The 22,625-nt window shown below is 44.3% G+C and overlaps 1 protein-coding gene and 1 long non-coding RNA gene across 52 annotated transcripts in view; one reads left to right on the forward strand and one right to left on the reverse strand.

Moving 5' to 3' along the window:
• MADD (MAP kinase activating death domain) overlaps positions 1-22,625 on the forward strand; it is a 116,482-nt gene that overhangs the window by 1,511 nt on the left and 92,346 nt on the right. For all 50 annotated transcript variants that reach the window (XM_065595187.1, XM_065595190.1, XM_065595208.1 and 47 more), the window contains exon 2: positions 20,874-21,061. In XM_065595187.1, coding sequence (XP_065451259.1) covers positions 21,003-21,061 — 59 coding nt within the window. In that variant the 5' untranslated portion in view covers positions 20,874-21,002. The remainder of the gene's footprint in view (positions 1-20,873; positions 21,062-22,625) is intronic.
• LOC101943313 (uncharacterized) overlaps positions 16,384-22,625 on the reverse strand; it is a 110,502-nt gene continuing 104,260 nt past the window's right edge. For both annotated transcript variants that reach the window (XR_010601039.1, XR_006174236.2), the window contains one exon: positions 16,384-18,319. This is a non-coding gene — a long non-coding RNA (uncharacterized LOC101943313). The remainder of the gene's footprint in view (positions 18,320-22,625) is intronic.

Raw genomic sequence — 22,625 nt, forward strand, 5'->3', positions numbered from 1 at the left:
GCATGAAGGCTGCAGTCCTCTGTTTGTGCTCGGGGCTAGCAGGATCCTGACTGTACTACCTGTGGTTTTCAATTCCTGATCTTGTGGTTGTCCAGCATATGTAGACCCTTTGGGTACATTCTGAGGTGTTAGTTGCTCTTCTAGATGAGTCAGAACTTCTGCAGTATTTCAGGCTTCTTCCTGCTCAGGATTAGTAAAACCTTCAAATGGTGGTGGTAAAAGGGCTTTCTTTAAAGGAGGCTTCCTGATTTCTCATTGGGAGCTGGTGTTTGATACAAGTACAGTGTATTGTACAAAGTGTGCTCTCTCCCCTTGAGATACAGAATTATGTGGCTTTAGCCAGGAGTGAGTAGTCACTGCCTTTTAGAAGCTGTTGCTAAGGTATCTCTTTGCTGAGGAAGGGTGATTTTCATAGGTCTTGGGGGTGATTAGTGGGGGGAATTACAAAGATATATAATGAGTTTGTGATGGGGGCGTATATCCTTCACACAAAGGCTCATTAAAGCAGGGATAGAAAGAGAAGGTAGTGGCAGGTGGGGGAAAGGGACGAGGGCTCGGAGAGGAAACTGATGCTCTTTCTTCTTCTCCTTCCATCCAGGAAGGAAATGGTTAGGAAGTTTGCAGACTAGGAAGCTAGGAGAAACCAGGCAACTGACCATTTTGCTTGCAGAGAGACTAGATTTCTTACAAAGTACTCCATAAGTTAAGGATGTTTTTTCCAGGGGGAAGGATGTCATTCTTTGCTCTTTTGCTCTTTTTTTGAACCAGGTTGAAAAAAGCTTAGGTCCTAACTCTCTTCATGGGGGTAGGGTGAAAGAACAATATAATTAGAGGTGCCAGTTGGAGGATGCAGTCCTCTGTTCCTTGCGCCTCCCCCCCCTCCCCAACCCCCTTTCTAGTATCTGTAACTATGGCCTGAGCCTCACTCATGCAGGGCTATTTTAGGTGTATACTGAGCAACATTTTAAAATTATTTAAAAACACACAGCCATACAAACTTAACTTGGCCCACATAGAGATTGCAATAGGAATTGGAAATATAACAGTTCTTTACCTCGCCCTCCTCCACCCCCAACAAATCTGCCACTTTCTCTGTGTTCAACACAACTCCAAATCAGCACTCCTGTTCATACACTCCACCAGACCCTCACTGTGCTCTGTATAATACCACTGATCTGGGGAGAACTTGCCACTGGTTGAGAGAGGCTAAGGGAGGCATAAGAGAGTGTGATCATCTTCTTCTTTCTTAATGGCTTGGGTAGGTAGCAACGATTATACATTTATATCTAGATTTAATAGCCAGAATGTTGCTGCAACAATGAGTTGGTGAATGTCCTTCAGGCCCCCAGTGAAAGAACAAAGGAGACATTCAGATATGATGTGCTCCATCGTTTTTGCCTGGTGACCACAGTCGCATACAGGTGTTTGCCTCATTTTCCATTTAAACAGGTTTTATTCACATATCCCATGAGATGTCCCGATCTGATACGAAATGCACCAGTCTTTCTGACATAAGTCAAAATCCAGTGTTTCCTTGTCAGGATCAATGACGAGCTGTTTGTTTTGAGTGGATTTCATGGGACTGTGGGACCACAGGATCATTATAAACAAAATATTGAGTAGCAGGTTGGCATCTACAGGAGAAGCTCAGGCATGGGTGTTTGGTCTAGGGATTTAACATCTTCCTGAATGATTTAGTGGTGGGAGTAAAGGAATGTTCATGAAAAATTCAGGTGATATTAAATTAAGAAGAGGTACAAATGACTATGGGGATCTAGAGAGAATAGAACGGAGGGCAGATTTAACTTGCATCAGTGTAGCTAGCACATTGGGGAAAATGATCTAAAGTAGCAGTTCAGTAGAAAAATGAACATTTGGGAAGCAATAACACAGAACTATAGAGTGAGAATGGATAGAAAATTAGATACGGGTTTGGTGTTTTTGCTTTCACGTCATATTGCATTGTGATTTATGAGCTACTATTCATGCCATGGAGCTGGGAGGTGATACTTTTTCTCCTTGTCCTTTTGACTAAGATAAAGTGTAGTGAGTTGAATGTTTGATATGTTCTCTGTTAGAGTACAATTGCAGATAGGCACTGTGTAGGTTAGTAGGTCTTTTTATTTTCTACTATCATCCTTTGTCTCTGGTGTGACTGCTCCTGGGATATTGCATTCAATTCTGGGTAATTCCATCCCAGAATAGAGATATGAGGGTCTGGAAAAAATGTAAACTTTTTGGAAGAAAATATTTTGTTCTCCCCATGGCCTGGTGTGGAAAAATTGGAAATTTGGGGAAAAATTGAAAAGAAAGAGTTACATGAAACATGTTTTCAAAATGAACAGTGAAAGAATTTTTAGAGTAATGTTTAAAATAATATTGTTATTGATGCCCTTCAGTCCTTCAAAATGCTTTCTAATAACAAATATTTAAAAAAATATGAGTTTCTTCTGCATGATAATGTCAGGTCAGGTCTATTTACATACTATTTCTGAGCCCAAAGGATATAACCTTCCTTTTTGTTTACAACAATATTGATGCATCCTATTTTCAACATTTTTTTTCATATTTGCTAAAAGGCAAAAAAATACACCTAAGTACTTTAGTGTGCAGCTGTAGCTCCATCCTCAATGCTAGATATGTCGTTATTATTCAAATCAAACCTAAACAATTTATACATATTCATTTAATAAATATACCAAACTGTACTTTTTATGTGCTAACTAAATTATACATAATACATTTCTCATTCTTAAGTAAATCTGAGCTAAACTAGCTGAATCTTGAGAAACCATTTCCTAATGGGGCGATCTACAAAGTTGTGGAATGATCACAGTATCTTAGCTCTTGGAGGATTATGCTGCTTGTCTTCATAGATTTTTAAGGCCAGAAGGGACCATTATGATTATCTAGTCAGACCTACTGCACAGGCCATAGAATTCAGCCAGTAATTCTTGTATCTAGTGCCAAACATCTGGCTGAGTTAGAGTATGTCTTTTGGAAAGACATCTTTATTTAAAGATTTTCAGTGATGGAGAATCCACAGCATTCCTATGAGAGCTGTCGGAGAATTTTTTATGACCATCACTTAAAAATGTACTCCTTATTTCTAGTCTGAATTTGTCTTACAACTGTAGGGACTAATTTAAAGAAACTCTAAAGAATCAGCCCACTGGAGTTCAACACAAATGGCTCTTGCTGCTATAAACCTGAGGACTCCCAGCCTGGATGGCAGTGTAGCTTTGTGTCCAGCAGCCATTGAATTGTGTGGGGTGTCCTCCACACTGGTGCCGACTGCTGCTTTTCCTTTACTGACCAGCTGGCAGAATTGGTGCTGCTTTGGAAGTGAGAGGTACGATTTGCATGTGCCTAAGTTATCCGTCCTGGGGCAATTCTACTCTTGCTGCACCCTCAGAAATTGCAGTCCAATGAGACTCTGTTAGAAGTCCAGGTCACTATGTAAAATAATGCAGCAATTCAGTAGCTCGGACCAATGTGGCCTGTGAATCTTCTGTTTCTTCCACAGCCTATTATATATTGAGCATCTTACAGCTGTGGCAGACCCAAAATCAGGGGCTGGTCCTCATGTTGACTACAATTTACCTTGTAATATCTAATATGAGCGCTCTTCTCATTTATTTGTAGGTTAGTCTATGGTACTTGTCACCTTAAACAAGAATTAATTAATGCTTGTGACACTCTTGAGAGGCAGGGAGGTATCGTTATCCCCATTTTACATATTGGGAACTGAGGCAAAAAGAGAGTGACTTACCCATGGTGTCTTAATGAGTTTGTGGCAAAGCCTTGAATTGAACCCAGTTTTCCTAAATCCCAGTCTATTGCTTTAACCACAAGAGCAGATTTTCTCTTGCCCTTGCCCCTGCCCCTAGCAAGACTGCAAATGTAGTGTTGACAGTTGGCTGATTGTTTAGCAGGAAGGAAATGGTTCTTCTCTCACCCCAAAACACCCATTTGTGGGCACTTGCTGGTCTCGGGTTTTTGCCCTTTTGGGGTACATTCTGCTGATCTTTGATACCTTTTCTGCCCCACGGCAGTGGGAAGTTTAGGTCAGTGTTTCTCAACCTTTTTGACACGAGGAACCGGCTTGCTGTCTTCCTAAACTGTCAGTTTAGGACCAGCTTGGGGACCAGCTCTGGTCCACAGACTGGTCGTTGAGAAACACTGGTCTAGATCTTTGTTAGATTCTGCTACTTTTTCATTTTTAAGTGAATTTCCTGCTGCTGAAAAGTGTGGAATTGACAGCAGCAGACACTGAATAGTGTGCATATCAACAGAACAGGTAAAACCCAAGCAGCTGGAGTGCATGCTTCCCTGCCCCGTTTCTTCCCAATGGGAATCAGTCCTGCTCCAAAGAGGCCATTGTGGGGTGAGATTGGAAGTTCTGTCCCTATGGCCTGTTCATTTGTGGGTATCTCTTTAGATATTGGGAACAAGGGGGCTCAATTAGTGTCTCTTGCTATAATAATTTGGTAATAATGACACCTGTTCTATAAAATCTGAACTAATACCCACCAAAGAAATTTCATACAAGGAGTCACTGAACCACCATTAGATGGTAACTACTTTCTGTCACTCGCAGTTAAACCAGACTGGAATTGATTATTTTGCACTCAAAAACTCAATTTCCCTCCCCCCCCCCCCAACTGCACCCTCCTGCCGCCCCAGCCCAGGGTCACTGGTAACTCGCTCCCAGGGCGGGTCATTCAGCAGGAATTTTGGATGTGCACAGAACACAGACAGGATTGGTTCCCATATGGTTACAGAACTGCAGTAAAGTGGAACAATTTTCAGCTTGTGTGATTGGAGGATATCTGGATGCATATTATAAGATTGTCCTACATAAATGAGGAAAAGTTGAGGTGCCTTTATTATTCTTTTGTTCCATTCTTTGTTTCTATGGGGAATTTGCCAATGCAATATCACTGTCTTCCTTTTAAACAACTAAAACTAAAAAAAAAAAAGAAAAGCAATGGTTGTTGAAAATAGCAATTCCAGTCCTAATAACCACTGGGGAGCATTTCTTGCTCAATTTATTTTACTTTTTCTACAGCAAGTTACAGTGGATCAGTATATTTGATTTGGGAGAAATGAAGTAACAGCTGCCCAAACTGAGCTTGAGCACTCCTGAATTTTGAGGATGTTCAAATCTGGAAGGCAGGTGCTAGATTCCCTTTCTGAATATTAGCTAAATCTGGAAAGGAAAAGTTAATTTCTGCTTCCATGGCTCAGAAGTGTAAATCCTCCTACATGCCTGGTACTGTATCTAAAGCTGGCCAGTCTAGTAGAGCCTCCCCTCCCTTACTTTTCATTTTAAATTCTAGTAGGATCCACGTATCTCCCTTGCTAGGCTTTAGATAGAGAGGTGCACTGTCCATTTAGTCCACCCAATTCTTTCTTTGGGGGAGAGCCCAGGGCTGGGGCGGCAGGAGGTGGGGGGGGGTGAAGAGCCCAGGCCTGGGGCGGCAGGAGGTGTGTGTGTGTGTGGGGGGGGGAGGAGAGCCCTGGGGTGGCAGGAGATGCGGGGGGGGGGGGGGGGGGAAGAGCCCAGGGCTGGGGCTGCAGGAAGGGGGCCAGAGCTGGGGCAACACGGGGATGCGGGGGGAGCCCAGGGCTGGGGTGGGGGGCGGCAAAAAACCTAGAGCTGGCTCTGTCCCTACCATTCACAGCATGCTGCAGCATGAGGTTTCAGTTCCACACTCCTTCCCCCTCTCTTTCCTGTTAATTGCGGCCAAGGGAATGCTGGGAAATGTAGTTTTTTCCCTGCTCCAGGGCTGGCTCTATAGGCAGGGAGCTAACCAAAGAACTACAGCTTCCAGGGCCCCTGTTGGTTCTCGGCTCCCATGCTGGATTCTTGCGCCCCTGCAAATTTGCCGCCCCAAGCAACTGCTTGCTTTGCTGGTGCCTAGAGCCAACCTGCTCCCTGCCAGCGAACATGCTTCCTCCATTGGTTTTCCAACTCCTCTGAGTCTTCCATATAGCAAACTACTAATCCAGAAGGCTCTGGGTCCACCCACTCCATCATTTCCAGCCCTGGCCAGCTGTCAGTGAGAAACCAGGATTAGAAATCAAACGGTCAAACGGAGAACTAACTACAGGGCTAGTCAGGATTGAGAGGCTCTGGGCTGTAGGGGGTGGGGGAGAGCGAAGGGAGTGTGTGTGTGTGTGTGTGTGTGTGTGTGTACAGTTTGGGGCAGTCATGGAGTGAAGTCTATAAGTGAGTGACTGGTTTAAAGCTGGGGAAAGTGGAAGAGGGGTGGGGATGCTGAGTTAGGGCCACAGGGGTCAGGTAAATATAAAAATCTATTTTAACTGTGATTTTATGTGCTCCTGAATTTCATTCTCTTAGGAGATGCACAGAGAGCACTGAGACCACTTGTTAGTTTGCACTCCCCTTTCCCCCTTCTCTCTGCTGTTGACTGGAGGGTGTTGGGGGCTGCCTGCAGTCCCCATTAGACCATGATTTGAGTTGTTTGCAATGTCCTTGCCCCATTTGTAGCACACAAGGGGTTGTCTGAAGAAAACAAACAGGTCCTTTCCTCCCTCCCCTCTCCTGTGGGGGGAAGGGAGAAATCAGAGTGGGGGGAAAAAACGACCAAAGTGGTCTGTCTCTTAAACCAAACCCAAAGTGTGATGTAAAAGAGTGTCTATCAGCAGGTATAGTGTATTTAATTGGGATTAGGGTCTGCATCCAACCCCTCCCTTAGGGTCACTTCACTATACCTGGTCCGTGCAGTTTCAGAGACGGTGAGGTCTAGACAAAGTTTTCTAAACATCAGAGGAGTGAAGTTCTGGAATAGCCTTCCAATGGGAGCAGTGGGGGCAAAAAAATCTAACTGGCATAAAGACTAAAGTAGATACGTTTATGGAGGGGATGGTATGATGGGATTGCTTACAATGGCATATAGCCGATCTTTGACTGCTATCAGCAAATATCTCCAATGGCTGTTGAACGGACACCAAATGGGGAGGGCTCTGAGTTACTACAGAGAATTCTTTCCCAGGTGTCTGGCTGGTGAGTCTTGCTCACATGCTCAGGATCTAAATGATGGCCATATTTGGAGTTGGGAAGGAATTTTCCTCCTGGTCAGATTGGCAGAAACCCTGGGGGTATTTCACCTTCCTCTGCAGCATGGGTCTGGGTCACTTGCAGGCTTAAACTAGTGTAAGTGGTGAATTCTCTGTAACTTGAAGTCTTTAAATTATGATTTAAGGACTTCAGTAACTCAGCCTGAGGTTATGGGTCTCTTACTGGAGTGGGTGGGTGAGACTCTGTGGCCTGCAATGTACAGGAGGTCAAACTAGATGATCGTGATGCTCCCTTCTGGCCATAAAGTCTATGACTGTCATCCTTTTTGGTGAACTGCAAAACTGAACTGAACAGTCTGGTTTGGGAACCAGCACCATGGGGCTCCTCCATTCACTTTTGGACTCCACAGTTCCTCCTTCCCTCCCACCATCTCCAGCATAACTCATTCTTTTCGGACTGTGCCCTTCATTCTCCATAGCAATGGTCTAGGGTTCTCCTTGATTAGCCCAGGGTGATCTCTAGGTGATGGTGAATTAACTGCATTCTCCCTGGATGGGGGGAGAGTGCAGTTGCAAAGTCCTTGATCAATTGCAGGAATTGCTACAATTCCTCACCCAAGGTGTCTTCCAAGGTTTAAGAAGATTCACGTGATAGACTTTAGTTTCCTTCCTTCTATCTGGTTTTATCTTAGAGTCTACCGGCCCTTCCTGTCTAACAGCTTCAAATCGATCCTGCCATAAGCACATTAATTTTGACTTGGCAGCAAAAGGGTGAGCCCCTCTATAATTTTGTTTCTGTGCATGTTGGCTCTTCCTTAAATTCTGTCTGGCAAACACCTTTATGTCCCGAATCATTCACTTAATTGTAAGATGTGTTGCGTTGTGCTTAAGGCCTATGTCCTGTTCGTCTCGGCCCTCCCATGGGAAATCCAAGATTCCCTGCTGTTGGCAACCATAAAATAACTCAAAGGCAGAGAACCCTGTAGATAGGGTTGCTAATTTTGGCTGGATGTATTCCTGGAGATTTCATCACATGACATAATCTTTAATTAAAGATTAATCTTTAATTCCTGGAGACTCCAGGCCAATCCTGGAGGGTTGGCAATCCTACCTGTAGAGGCCTGCAGGATTCTGGTAAACAGAAGCTGCGAGAATAGTTGGTCTCAGTGGTTGGGGTCGCTACTAATAAAGCATCTCAACATTCACTTCATAGTCTTGTTAAATGGTTCGCTGGGCCATCTGTCTGTGTGTGGTACACCGAGGTTTTACAGGGACTTGACCTTTAGAATAGAGCATAATTCTAACATCAGCCAGGAGGTGAAGTTAATCTCTTGATCCGTTAGTATTTTGGGGGGAAATCCCATGCATGAGAAGAGCTTCAAGAGTTCTGGTGGTACCACTGTATGTGTAACAGAATAAAGGGGAACAGCCTCGGGGTATCTGGTTGCGTAGTTGACTATCACTGATATGTACTGAAGCCCCAATGTGGTCTTTTCTAGGGCACTGACCAAGTCCACTCCAGTTCTTTCGAAGGGTGTCTTAATCAAGGGCAGAGGGACCAAGGGCACCCTAGAAATCCCTTTGCTGCTGGCTAACTGCTACTCAGTATGAGGAACTGTATTCTCTCACCACCTGATGCATGCCTGGCCAGTAGAATTAGGCTAATACCCAGGACAGTGTCTTCTCTCCTCACAAGTGTCCATTGCATGGGATGTTGTGCACCAGCTGCAACACTCTCCAGTGGTACTTTCATGGCACCAGCGGCTGGGACCCTCACTATCCCTTTTGATATGATATAGGTACTCTTTCTTAAGTGCAAAGTGTGGATACTGCTCACCCTGCTGAGACTCTGTTACTTCCCCATTTACGGAGGCCAGTTGTTCATATGCACGGCTCAGTGTAGACTCTTTTCTGTTCTTGCATAAAACTCCCACCCTCTAGGAGAGCTTCTAGGTCCTCACTGCTTACCTCTTCTTTCGCTGTGGGTGTTGACAACTATGTTGCTTGGAATGATCCCTCCTTGAGGTCTTTGGCTTCCCCAAGATTTGCCAAGTGCTAGGGAACTGGGTGCAACAATTGATCTGGATCACTATATGAACCTGTTTGTTAATGACTTGCCAAAAAAATGGACAGTCCTAGCCTATAATTATGGGGTAGGGCAATTTTTCGGCAAGAGTTACTGTTCTCACCGTAGTACGTGTCCCCACTGTCAGTTGTAGACTTTTGCTGGGATATCTTTTCAGATTGCCATGTATACACGGTGGGTGGATCATAGTTTTAGGGGTGTCATTGTCTCCTACTATAGAGGCCTGGACCACCATCTGACTACAACCAGGTTGAACTCTCTTCCACTGGTCCATCACCAGCAGCTTAGTGGGAGTCCTTTTCCATACGCGGGCTTCTGCAGTCCAACCGTGGGCATATTCATATTCCATAAGAGGGTACTCGCTCTTTGTGTCTTGTCTGCCCCCAGGAGTAGCAAGTTATCGGGTTGACGTTTCCAGTACCTTTCCTAGATGGGGGTGAACTCGGTTGTGGAATAGTGGCTGGACTCTGGGTTGTGGGTCCTACTTCAGTTATTTGAGGTGCATGGCAGTCCCATTGGTGGTATTTTGTCTGCGCCTGACCTTGCTCCCTCCCCCCCAGACTACCCATGATCTAAAGCAGTGGTTTTCAAACCAGGGGTCGTGACCCAGAACTGGGTTGCGGAATGGAAGGGACTGGGTCACGGTGGCTCTGGTCAGCACCGTTGATCGGGCCGTTAAAAAAAGTCCCGTAGGCAGTGCTTCCCAGCTAAGGCAGGCTAGTCCCTACCTGTTCTGACACCGCACTGCGCCCTAAAAGTGTCCAGCAGAAGGTCCGGCTGTTAGGCGGGGGGGGACATGGGGCTCCACGTGCTGCCCCCACCCTGAGCACTGGCTCCGCACTCCCATTGACTGGTTCCCAGCCAATGGAAGCTGGTGTGGGCAAGAGCTGCAAGGAGCCACTTGTGTACCTCCGCCTAGGAGCCGGATCTGCTGCTGGCCGCTTCTGGGGCGCAACGTGGTCCGTGGTGCCAGGACAGACAGGAAGCCTGCCTCTGCACCCCCGCTGCGCCGCTGACCGGGAGCCACCCAAGGTAAGCCCATGCCCCAAACCTTTGCCCCAGCCCTGAGCCCCCCCCCCCCCCCCCCCCCCGCAAACTTGGAGTCCCTTGCTGGACCCCAAACCCCTCATCCCCAGCCCCACCCCAGAGCCTGCAGCCAGAGTCCTGACCCCCCGTACCAGCCCAGAGCCCCCTCCCACACCCTGAAGCCCTTATTCCTGGCCCCTCCCTGCAGCCCTCACCGCTGCACTCCAACCGTCTGCCCCAGCCCTGAGCCCCTCCCACACACCAAACCCCTCATCCCCAGCTCCGTTGGGTCACGGGCATTAACAGTTTTCTACAACTGGGTCACCAGAAAAAAGGTTTGAAAATCACGGCTCTAAAGGACCATCTGGGAGGACATCTTGGGGTTTGGACCTCTCAGAGAGGATGTTACTGGTTTGTGTTCATCCTCCTGGGTCTCTCTCTGTTATGTCCCAGGCTCTGCCAAAGCCTTGCGGGATTCTGCCTCTAGTGATCCTTCAGCTTCTATGAAGTCCTATATTAGCTGCACTGCATCTGATAATTTCCCAGGGGAATGCCATAATACCCACTCTCTGCCTTTTACGGATGCTGTCTTCATAAGTTCAGTCACAATTGCCTTGGCCAGTTGGGCCCCTGATTGTTCTTCCAAGTGGAGCTACTTCCAGTAGTGTTTCCTCAAGTGCTGTGCTACTATTTGGGGTCTGGCCCTCTTGGGGTAGCTCTCAGATCTAAAATGTTGGTAACAGGTTTCTCCCAAAATGTGCAAATAGTCCAAAATGGCGGACTTTACCTCTGTATAGTTTTTAGAACAGGCTAAGTTCAGGTTACTGTAGGGTGCCTGTGCTGGACCCATGCAATATGGGGCCAAAGTTGAAGGCCACCAGGATGCTAGTGTCATCCTCTCAAATGTAATTGAAAGGCCTCAGGATCATTATCCGGGCCCCATCTTGGTTAGCTTTACAGGTACCGGTAGGGAAAGTGCCCCTCTTTAGAAGCATAACCTGCTGGGGCTTCCTGAGGACTTAGGGCCAGCACTACCTGTTGTATCATTTCTTTTTGAAACTCCTGCTGCTGGGCCATCAGTTCCCTCAACAGCTCTTGCAGTGGGATGGTCTGAACTTGCTGTTGGGTGGTCTGCTGGTGCAGCGATTGCTTCTGGAACTCCTGTTGCTGAGTACCTTGCTGTTGCTGTATCTCCGCTAGCCACTTGTACCTCTGCTCCAGTTCCATCTTGTTCAGAGCTGCTGAGCTCTGTTTCCCTCTATGGCTTTTTTTTTTTTAATCCTTGTATCAGGCGTAATTATACCCACATTCTCTACTGCTTGTAGTAGGTTGGGAGCTTCCCTGAAACCCTACCAGACCACAGTTTTGAGTTGTTTATGATTTCCTTACCCCATTTGTAGCACACAAAGAGTTGTCTGAAAAACAAACAAACAAAAAGTTCCTTTTCTCCTCTTTCCCCGGGGGTGTGTGTGTGTGTTGGGGGAGGGAAAGACAAAGGTGGTCTGTCTCTTAGGCAGTCATTTTGGTCACGCCTTTGGGTTAGGTTTATCAGCAGGTATAGTGTCTTTAATCAGGATTAGGGTCTGCTGCTCTCCTTTTGGGCCACCCTGCTTTATACCTGGTCTGCACAGTCTCAGGGACAGCGAGGTCTGCAACTATCTTCCTCTTTACTGATCTGTCCCTGTCACCAGCAGTCTTCTTCCTGTTTGCCACCTCTTCCTGTGGCAGGCTTTTCCTTTTTGAATACCCCCTCCCCCCCATATGCAGAGCGAGCCTTACAGGTGCTCCTAATTAGTGCTGGCTGAGCCCAGAAGAGTTTGTTAGCCTCCCCCCTTCTAGAGTGATGATGTGTCTCCTCATACTGACCCATCTTCCAACCTTTCTAGGTTGGGCTCACTGGGGCCTGGAATTTCTGTGCCCCATGTGCAGCTTGTGGGGATCCTAGGGAACCTGTTACCTGCCCTGTTTTGGCCCCTCTCCAAGAAAGAGCACTGAATTTCCAGCTTAAGGACCATTGTGTCATGAGAGATGTGACTTGCTAAACAAGTGGTGTGATCAGTCCAAAGGGCCTGGTACCTAAGTGAGGTGAGAAGCTATCAATCAGTGACCATCTTTTTACTATTTGGACAAATCTTCTCTGCTTTGCCCACTGCCCTCTTGTGATGTGTCTTCTTGCAGGCCCAGTCTCTGACTTGCAACTGCCTTATCTGGAGGGTAGCACTGTGACATCAGAAAGAACTTGGTGAATAATCTAACAGTTACATTCTTGTTCATTTGCATTCAGCAATTTTTAGTTTAAATGTCATATGCCAATTGTCCTAACTTTGTATCAGAGCTGCTTTTTAATTTTTGATGACTGCATATCTCTAGTGTTTGGCCCTTAGCAAATGGCTTCTCATTTTCTGTAGCATCAGAACTCCAGCCTGCTTGCTGCATAGACAAATTGGATATAAAAATCCCCAGCGCACAACTCAGGCTGAGAATGTTTCCTCTTAAAAAACAAAAGTTATTAAGATGTTACAACTGAAAATTTAAACTCTTTGCAGTTTGGAAATTCTCATCTAATCCAGTTCAGGGCAACACAACTTCTTGGTGTTCATTGTCTTTCATACAGATTGTATGAACAGATTTTTAACTGAGATTTGAAGTTAGATGGTGAGTTGATGAGGCAAAGATAAATAATTAGTAAACTGCTTCAGGAATTACATTGGAGAAGGCTCTTGTACCTGTAATAGCACAGTTGTATGAGGAACAGAGAAGAGAGAGGATGAAAAAGCATAGAAGGAAGTAAGGGAGATAAGTATATTTCCATATATATAAAGTCTATCTCATAGAACTGGAAGGGACTCTGAAAGGTCATCAAGTCCAGCCCCCTGCCTTCACTAGCAGGGCCAAGTATTGATTTTGCCCCAGATCCCTAAGTGGCCCACTTAAGGATTGAACTCTCAACCCTGGGTTTAGCAGGCCAATGCTCAAACCACTGAGCTGTCCCTCCCGATGAGGTTGACTGGCGTAAACCCTTGGAGATTATTTAAAACAATATAAATTTTAAATTGGATCCTGTCATGATGGGGAAGCTGATGGAGTTGTCTAAGGGTGTGGGTGATGGGATTTGTACATGAGAAAATGGGCAGCAGCATTCTGCACATGCTGGAGTATGGAGAGTTGAGGGAATGATTACAGAAAAGGGAGTTGCTCTAGACAAAGTGAGAGTGTACCTTTTAAACCTTATTTTTAGTGTTTAAACTGAAAACAGAGTTAAGAGTTAATCCTGTGGATCCGTCTTGTGAGTAGTGCTGCAAAGAAAGTCACGTTTTACTCTGTTCTTCCACATGAGTGTATCGCCACTGCTTTCTTCCATGAAACAGTCTCTTTGTGGTAGGAGAGAGCATATACAAATATTTATTTAGAGACCTCACTCTTCTCCTGTGATCTTTCCACTAGCTCCTAATCTACTTCTGAGGCCAATTCAAGACCTGGGTCTTCTCTCCAAAGCCATCAGTGGGTGGGAACCTAGCTACATCAGCAGCCACATCTCTGTTCATGAAGACAGCTGTGCTCCCCTGGGACAAATGCTCTTCTGATTGCAACTGGCTGTCACACCTGGCTTGCCCCCTCTGCACTCTGACCACTCCTGAAAGAGTCTCATGCTTGTGTTAATGCATAGCCCTTTGGGACAGCAGCACTAGGGTGAAACTGAAAAGGACCAACCCTAGTGGGTGTTTGGGGAAGCTTTGAAGAAGCAGCTGTGTGTGGCTGAGTGAGTGATGGACGCTTTGTCAGCGTATGGTATGTTTTCAGTGAATGCTAATGATCTCTGATGTTAGTGCCGCATCCCTAGGTGGGGAAAGCCCTTTTGATGGGAGGGTCTGTGCCTGTGGCAGGTATTAAGGTGTCATGTAGCACAGGGGCCTTCAGGTGCCAGCAGGTAGATGTTTAATTGCCAGCTCCTGAGTAAAGCTTGTTTGTAGTGTGGGCAGTGCTGAGAGCTTTTGTTTATGAGCTGAGAGAAGGGGATGGCTGCAGCTGCTATATAAATAGCTCTAACAGGCTGGGATCTAGGGAAGAGAGATTGGGTTGCTATGGAGATTGATCTGAATCAGATTACCTGTGGCTCTTGTTCTCCAGCCTGTGCTTGTGTAGTGGATGTGTGGCTTTGCATGTGCCGGGGAGCATGCTGTGATCAAGAACTTGACTGAAGGGATGGAACAGAGGAAGGAAGCAACTCCCTGGCCAGTATTTGGCAAGATGGTGAAACCATTCACTAGAGCAACCAAGAGCTTTAATCATTCTGGCCTCAGCCCTGTGAGGCAGGAACAACATCCCTATCTGTGGGTGTGTACCATTTGTTTGCATGTATATGATGATTCTGTTTCTGGTAGTGTGTGTGGAGGTTATGAAGAACCTAGCTGCCTCTGCTCACTAATGACATGGTGGCAAGCTAACCCCTAGAGAAACAGTGACTCATAGGTGCCAAAGCCAGAAGGGACCATTATGATGATCTGGTCTGACCTCCTGTATAACACAGGTCATATAGTACTTTCCCAAAGTAATTCCTGGAGCATAGCTTTTAGAAAAACATCCACTCTTGATTTAAACATTGTCAGTGGTGAAGAATCCACCATGACCCTTGGTAAATTGTAGCAGTGGTTAATTACCCTCACTGTTAAAAACGTACGTGGATTAGAGAATTGACTTCTGAGTCTACAGGGTGTTTGTAAACCAGTTTGGTGATGCTGATAGTTTGGGGGTCAGGGGAGAGAATATCTTCGTGTATTAAAGATGCCCTTTTGGAGGATGTCCGTGGCTTGCTTGCTTACTGAGTCCTCCTAACTGGACTGCTCTCCAGAATGATTTCAATGAGCTGCTCTTGTTACTGATGAACATCATCTCACATTTCATTCTTTAAATCATTTTAATTTGAGTTCCACTGTTAATCTGCTCCCTCTCCACTGCCTTCTGGTTAGGTGGAAGGTTCAAGTAGTCAGGATGTGCCTTCTGCCCTGTCAATAAGGACGTTTTCCTGCTTTAAGGAACACTTGTGCTCAAGGCTCAATGTTGTTAGATTCTTTTTGCTATTGTATGTCTTTCATTGGGTTTTTCTCTTGCTTGGTACTGTGCCTGCTATGGTCCAGCTGCACAAGACAAATGTATTGCCGCTATCTATGTCAGGCATGCCTGCAGTGCTTCTAAAATGCATCCTGTCCACATACAGACCTGCACCCAGGTATTGGTATCTTTGTTAGGAGTACATATCCTTTGCCTGCATTGTTGCCCTGAAAGGGTGGAGGGCAGCACCAAGTAAAGCAGTTGCACTGGTGCAGCAAATCCTTCCAACTGTGCCTTTAGAGACTACTTTACATTCTGCAGGCTCCTCAAACTGACCCTAGAGCACCTAAGGTCTATACTGGGTTGTTCTCAGCTCAGCTGCAGAACTGTGACATAAAACAAGAACTATCTGTTCCATGTACTTATTTGTTAATGTTACAGTAGTACCAGATGCCCCAAATGGATTTGGGGCCCTATTGTACTGGGCACTGTTTAAATACAAAACTTCTATTAGACAGACTATTAAATGTTAGTACAAATGTTGTATGCAGCCAGAAATGAAAACTCTCACACGAGAAATGAGTTTGTCTTCTGCTTCTGTTAGAGATCATTGCAAACAAATGCCACATCAGTCAAACCAATGGGGAAAATAACTACATGAAGTGCACTGACCCACTTTAAAACTACATCCTCAGATGGGAGTTGCTGGAAAGAGAAAACATAACTTGGTGAAATGATACTAAAATTACAAACACACTCATTGGGCAAAACTACCTCACACTGAGTGAATGTTGCATCTCTAATGCCTTCTTCCTCCCTCTTTGAATTATGTGGGGATCACTATCACACATATGCAACTAGTTAGTCAGTACCTATCTCAGGATGCTCAAAGGGTGAAACATGAGAGACAAGGAACCTTAGTTCAGTTGAAAATTAGGGATCAAAGCTTCAGGCCCTGCTTGACCAAATTCTTATTGAAGTGATACGGCCTGTGTCCCATTTTTAGGATCAGGTCCATAATGTGCAAATAAGAAAACATACACACATTCACAAAATGACACATATAATAGTGATCAGGGTGCAGGAGGATTCATCCTAATCAAAGAGATTGCTGGCTCAGTTGTCTGTGGCCAAGGTGTTTATAATATTGCCAACTCTTGTATTTTTGGGGTCGGTTTTACCTGTCTTATGAAAACATGATGAAAGGCTGAAAACTCATGAATATTCGTATTTATAGTGGCCACCATCCACTCTTACTGTCAGGCCAACAAGCTTGCCACCATTCCCCTATGGTCTATCCGCATGTGGAAGTAAGACTGCCCTTAATAAAGTTGGCCGCTGCCTTTCCCTGTTTTCAGTTAGATTGAAGCCATGCCCACGGGTAAAATGGCTGCCATTGTATGGTTCAAGGAGCTAGCCAGGACAGAAAAACTGTGAGGAGCAGCAGAGAGACTGTGAAAGGCTGATAGAAAGAATGAGGGGGAACAGGATTAAGGGGTTGCTAGGGAATGGGGTCTAGGGAATTTTCAATTGCAGGAAGGAGGGTGAGGGACGTGCGGAGGGCAGTGATGGGGGTGGGATCTGGAGGGGATAGAATGGCAGTTCCTCCAGCTTTGGGTGGCGATGGAGAAGGGGAGTCCCTCCAAGAAGCCAAAGGAACAGTGTTGCCAACTCTAGCATACTGGAAAAAAGGGTAAACGGTGACGTGGCAAAGTTTGCAGACAGGACAAAATTACGCAAGATAGTTAAGTCCAAGCCAGACTATGAAGAGTTACAAAGGGATCTCACAAAGCTGAGTGACTGGGCAACAGAATGGCAGATGAAATTCAAAGTAGTGCACATTGGAAAACATAATCCCAACACTACATAGAAAATGATGGGATCTAAATTAGCTGCTATTACTGAAGAGAGAGATCTTGGTATCATTGTGGATAGTTCTCTGAAAACATCTGCTCAACATGCAGTAGTCACCAAAAAAGCTAACAGAATGTTAGGAACCATTAGGAAAGGGATGGGTAATAAGACAGGAAATATCATCATGGAGGAGGGAAGATATGATAGAGGTCTATAAAATCATGAATGTAAGATTCACAGATCTGGACCACCCTGGAGATAAATGGAACATTCAGAATAGAAATGGTAATTGACATCCGAAGACCTGAGTTTGTTTCATTAAGAGGAATTTCCCATGCTCTGCCATAGCATAAATTGTTGTGCTTTTCCCTCAAAATATACTTAGAACAACCTGTAATTTAGGAAAGTGGAATTGAATTATCCTGGCTCTGGAAGTTGTCTCAACTGGAGGACTTAAGCATTGGGGCATTCCCTTACTGCCAGTGACTGACAGGTCTGGTTCTGCTCCCGAACTGCAAGCAGGCTGAAGTATCCATTGTAATGGATCTGTGGATCTTATTTACTAGAAGAATTTTTTTTTTTTTTTTAGATAAACATAGATACATTTTCCCATTGTGTATTATAAACCAAAATAAATAATAAATGCTTCCTTCCTGACTGAAACAGTCAGGGAGGGGCATGTGTGCAGATGTTGGACAGGAATAAACTATTGGGACTTTTAGGAGAACCCAGTGTAATATTCTAAGTGGGATATCTCAGAATAGGAGAAAAATCCTTCTTGATTCCCTCCCCCATCTCACATACCCACTTTGTGTGAATGAGTATATCTTTTGTTGTAGTTATGTGCATAGATAGGTTCTTCTGAAAAAGAAGAGGCAAAACTCCAGAATATGGTGCAGATCTTTCTGCCAGGAGCTATGCTAGCCTCTAGGTGAGTGTCTACACTGGAATAGAAGACCTGTGGCATGGCTGCGGTTGGCCTGTATCAGTTGACTCTGACTCACAGGACTTGGGCTGCGGAGCTAAAAATTGCTGTGTAGACGTTCGGGCTTGTGCTGTAACCTGAGCTCTGGGACACTGCAACGGGGGAAGGTCTTGGAGAGTGTCTTATCTCCTGTATCCAAAGACCATACTCAGAAAAAGTATGCCAGTGTTAAGCACGTGGGACAGAGCAACCTTCAAGGAGAGCAGTCCCTCAGTGTCAGACTTGCTGGTCTCTTGGAGCCAAGAACTCCTCCCAGTTCAGGTCCAAGAGGCCTAGAAAGGAGAAAAAAGGAGAAGATTCAGATCAGGATCTGTTGGCTTCCCCAAGTCTCAGTGTCTTTAGGTCAGAACAAGTCAGCCAGATCTAGGGCTTGGAGGAAGAACAGCAAAACCTCTCCAATAGGCCTCATTCTGTCTCCAAGGAAAAGCACCAAGCTTCCATTTTAACAGAGAACTTAGTAGTTAAGCACTCTCCTTATCCTCATCTGCAGAGAAGAAAGACCTCTCAGACTTCAACCTTGAACAGAAGGCGAGAGACACCCAGGAAAAGCTTTCCCCTCCAAACAGCGTTATTCCCAGGCTCCTAAATGCTGTCATCATCCTACATGTGAATAGCAGTACTCTATACATCTCTGAAGAAGCGGCGAATTGTAAGGAATGGGAGACAGCCAAAAAAGAAAGTGCTTTTCTCCAGTTTACCAAGGAGAACCCTGCATCCCTTTCATCTGGTTATGGTGTATTGTGACCATTGAGAGTGTGAACAATCAACCAAATATAGAAATTCTGAGGCAGTCACAAAATTCTACACAGTACTTAAATCTAAATCTGCCTTTGTCACATTTCCCCAGGTTGATATTCTCTGCCATCATGGCACTATTAAACTTAGTTTATTTTTTTTATGTATCTATATTTTTAGTTTTCATAATGCTGCAGATTGTTTAGGTTTGAGTTGACAACTCAAATAAGACAGTTCACACCTTTAGGAGCAATGGTTTCAGGCTGTCTGCAGACTCAGACAGACTGCATTGTATTATTTACACTTTACTCACTTTTTTGAGGTTTTAATTGAAACCATGAGGTCTAGGAATATATTTTGTATATGAAAGCTCAGATTTTTGGAGCACAGTTCTACACTAGGTGAATTCTACAGCCATAGCATCCCAGGTGCTCTGGGATCGGTGACAAATAGCACTGATAATTTATAAATAACAAGGCGTGCCAGACAGATTTTTCTTAGACTGAATGATAAAATTAGTGGAGGAAGAGGCTTGAATTGTGAGTGAAGGAGTGAGTGGGGGAGATAAATAAGAGTAATGGGATAGAATAAAGCAAAAGAGAATATAGTTTGAACACCAGGAAACACTTTTTTGCTACAAGATGCATTAAGGTGTGAGAGAGGCTTACAGAGGAAGTGGTGGGAACCCCATTGCTTGGGACTCTTATGGCTGGACAGAGCCATGGAAAAGATACAGTAGGGAACAGTCCTGCCCTGGCCTACATGTAGCATTGGGACCTCAGAGGATGAGACCTAAGAGGATTTTTCTTATTGTTACCCATTTTGACCTGAACAGTTAGTCAAAATTCAGAGTTTCATGGGTTGCTTCCACTAGGAATCTGATATTTCTTTAATGCACTTCTGTTTATTTATAAAGAATGGACAAAAATGTCCTGTTTCCCTGAACACAATAGGAATAAAACAACAGGAGGCAGTTTCTTTGTTCCTGTTTCCAAGCTTTTTTCCAGTGAGCACGCTACCCAAAAGCACACTTTCTCTCTCTCAGGTTTTTCCCAGCATGACATGCCACAAGTGCTTCTCTGGTTTTGTCTGGGGCTTCCTTGATGTCTTATCTGCGAGCTTTTGGGGTTTTTCAGCTGCTTCTCTCCACACATACACAAAACTCCCTCAAACAATAACAGCTCCCTGCTTTTACATTCAGACCCCAGGAAAAAACCCTCAAATACTATGGTTCAACTCCAGCTTCAGCCTTGTAGGCAGCCTGTGTTTTGGGTAGTGGCTCCTATTGGTTTCCGCTATCTGTTCCGTAAAGGAACATAATTGCTTTTTACATTTATCCTGAACAAAGGGCGGCCGTTACGCCCACCAGCTTCAACAATGTTTCACTCAACTCCCCATATAAACACTACCTTTAGCTATTGTTTCCTGCTGTTTCTCTCAGGAGCTCGAATTTACGTTGTGGCCATAAATAAAATCCATTGGGTGGTTCTGAATCTTGCTGTTGTGATGAGAGGATGGGTCCTGCTGGGTGTTTGGCCCTAGCACAATCTCTAGTGTGCAACCCTGAAATTCACTTTACATCTTTCTGCTAGGTGAGGGAGTGTTCCGGTTTGGAGTCTAAAGTACTGGCTGGACAGTGCACATCAGTCTGGGTAATTCAGAAAGGACACAGGAGAAGCAAATATGAATGACATGGCTTCATGCACGTGGAACAGGATCTGTGGGTGGTCAAGACTATACATAAAAGTGGGATCTATGGGGAAAGGGTAGCATGGGACCAGAGTTATGTATAAGTGTGTCAGCTGTTCCTGTTTCTATGAAACAGCAGCGTGTGAGAGGCCGGATCCATGAAAAAAGTCCCATTGCTTTCAGTAGAAACAGGAATCAGGCCCTTGAGGAGGATTGGGATGCTTAGCTTTCCAAGGGAATGTGGCTGTCCCCAGGATGAGCATAAAGCTCTGTTGTCCATCCATGATCCACCCTCCAACTTTATTTCAAAGCACTACTCCCTAAGATCATGCCTCAGGCCCTCACACAAAACTCTGCTGCTGGTGCATATGACACTGACCCTATCTTCTCTCCTGGTTTCAGGTTGAACTTGTCAGAAGTTTCCATGTGGAGTCTCTTCCCTGAGGCAGCTGCAGCGGATGACTGGATGATTGGCTGCTGGTTCAATGATCAGGAGATTCACTGAGATGACCTAGTGAAGGGGACGGGACAATGTTGCAGAAGAAGATCTGCCCCCAGTTACTTGACTACCTTGTGATCGTTGGGGCCAGGTAACCTAATAGCCTCCCAGCTATGGTTTTGCTAGTGGTGGGAGGGGACGGTAGACTTGGCACCCCCTAGCTGTTCTCTCATTAAGTGCCAAGCAAATACTGTTCAGAATATATATAGAACACTACAATGTGTAGAATGTGCAATTTTGAAATGTACCCTATGAGAAAATTATTAATATAGGCTAGATCTCTGGCTTACCCTTGAGAAAGAGATTTATTATCCAGAAACCCCAGAAATTATTAATGATCCATAACAAAATCAAATCAGCTGGTGTTGCAATTCTAGTGTTTAGTCCTTTCACTAATACTCATTTATGTAAGTTCTTGGGCTGCTCTCTCTGTCCTTATATGAAGAATCAAGAATGACTTTTAAAATGTTTTTTTATTAACTACCAGTAAAATACAAGGGTTAACATACTCATTCAATAGTCAATTAATACTGAGTGCTTATCAAATACAGAATTGATTCTTACAGTATTTGTCAAGTAGCATTTGTTGCTGATCAAGGCTTATTTAGAACTTTTTTATTTATTCAGTAGCTATTTCCTGCATCTTTTTACAATACTTCATTCATGGGTGTATTCCTAAATGGATTAAACTTCCATTTCCAAATGCGAATGACTTATACATGTTATAGCATGTTTCCTTTTCATGAGAAGACCTTGACAAAACTATGTTGACTAAACAGGGAAATAACGTATTTGTTATTGGTAGATGATGATTTTTATTGGCTTACAAGGCCAGCTGGACTTATTTTAGAAAGAAGTCTGTGGCCAGAGTAATTTGTCAACTGTACTTAATTTTATTTCTTGACTTCTCTGTAAGAAATATCAGTCCTCTCCAGATATAGGTGTCTGACTGTTTATTGAGAGAGGAGGAGAAAATATTTAATATATGTTAGTTTCTTTTAATAAACTTTATTAACTGGAAACAAGGAAGAAACAGCACTCTCTGACCAGAGAGCGCTCTAAGGGTCACCAGTGGTCCGTGGGAGAACAGTATGGGAATTACTCTAGTAAACATTTATATGTTAACCAGTTTTTGCAATTTAGAGACTGTAAAGTGTAAATTCCACTTTAAAATTTTAAACATAGAAAAATACATCTCTGTTTACTAAAACTTATCTTTTTAAATTTACAGGATGAAATCCTGACTCCATTGAAGTCAATGGGAATTTTGCCATTGGTTTTAGTGGAGCCAGGATTTCACCTGTGTCCTTTAAGATTATCAAAAGCAAAAATATAGTACTGTGCTTTATCTAATAAGGGAACAAAGTTCTTTTTTCTGTGTACGTTAGGATCGTTTGTTCGGTTGGCCTTGTACATGAACAAAATGCTTATAATGTACTTTTTATCTTTAAAAGAAAACTAGCAGTGTTTGCTTTCTCACTGTTTCCCTTTATTGTTAGGAGAATTTTAAATGTTGTTCCCTCTTTGCTTTCTATATACCCTTTAGTTTGTGGGTCTTGTACACTTCCATTGCAGTTTTATTAAAGTTTATACATTATATATCAATTCAAAGAGTTCCATTATGCATGATTTTATTATGTTTCTGCCACGGCAGC

Source organism: Chrysemys picta, chromosome 4 (genome assembly GCF_011386835.1).
Source record: "Chrysemys picta bellii isolate R12L10 chromosome 4, ASM1138683v2, whole genome shotgun sequence".
Classification (NCBI taxonomy): Eukaryota; Metazoa; Chordata; order Testudines; family Emydidae; genus Chrysemys; species Chrysemys picta.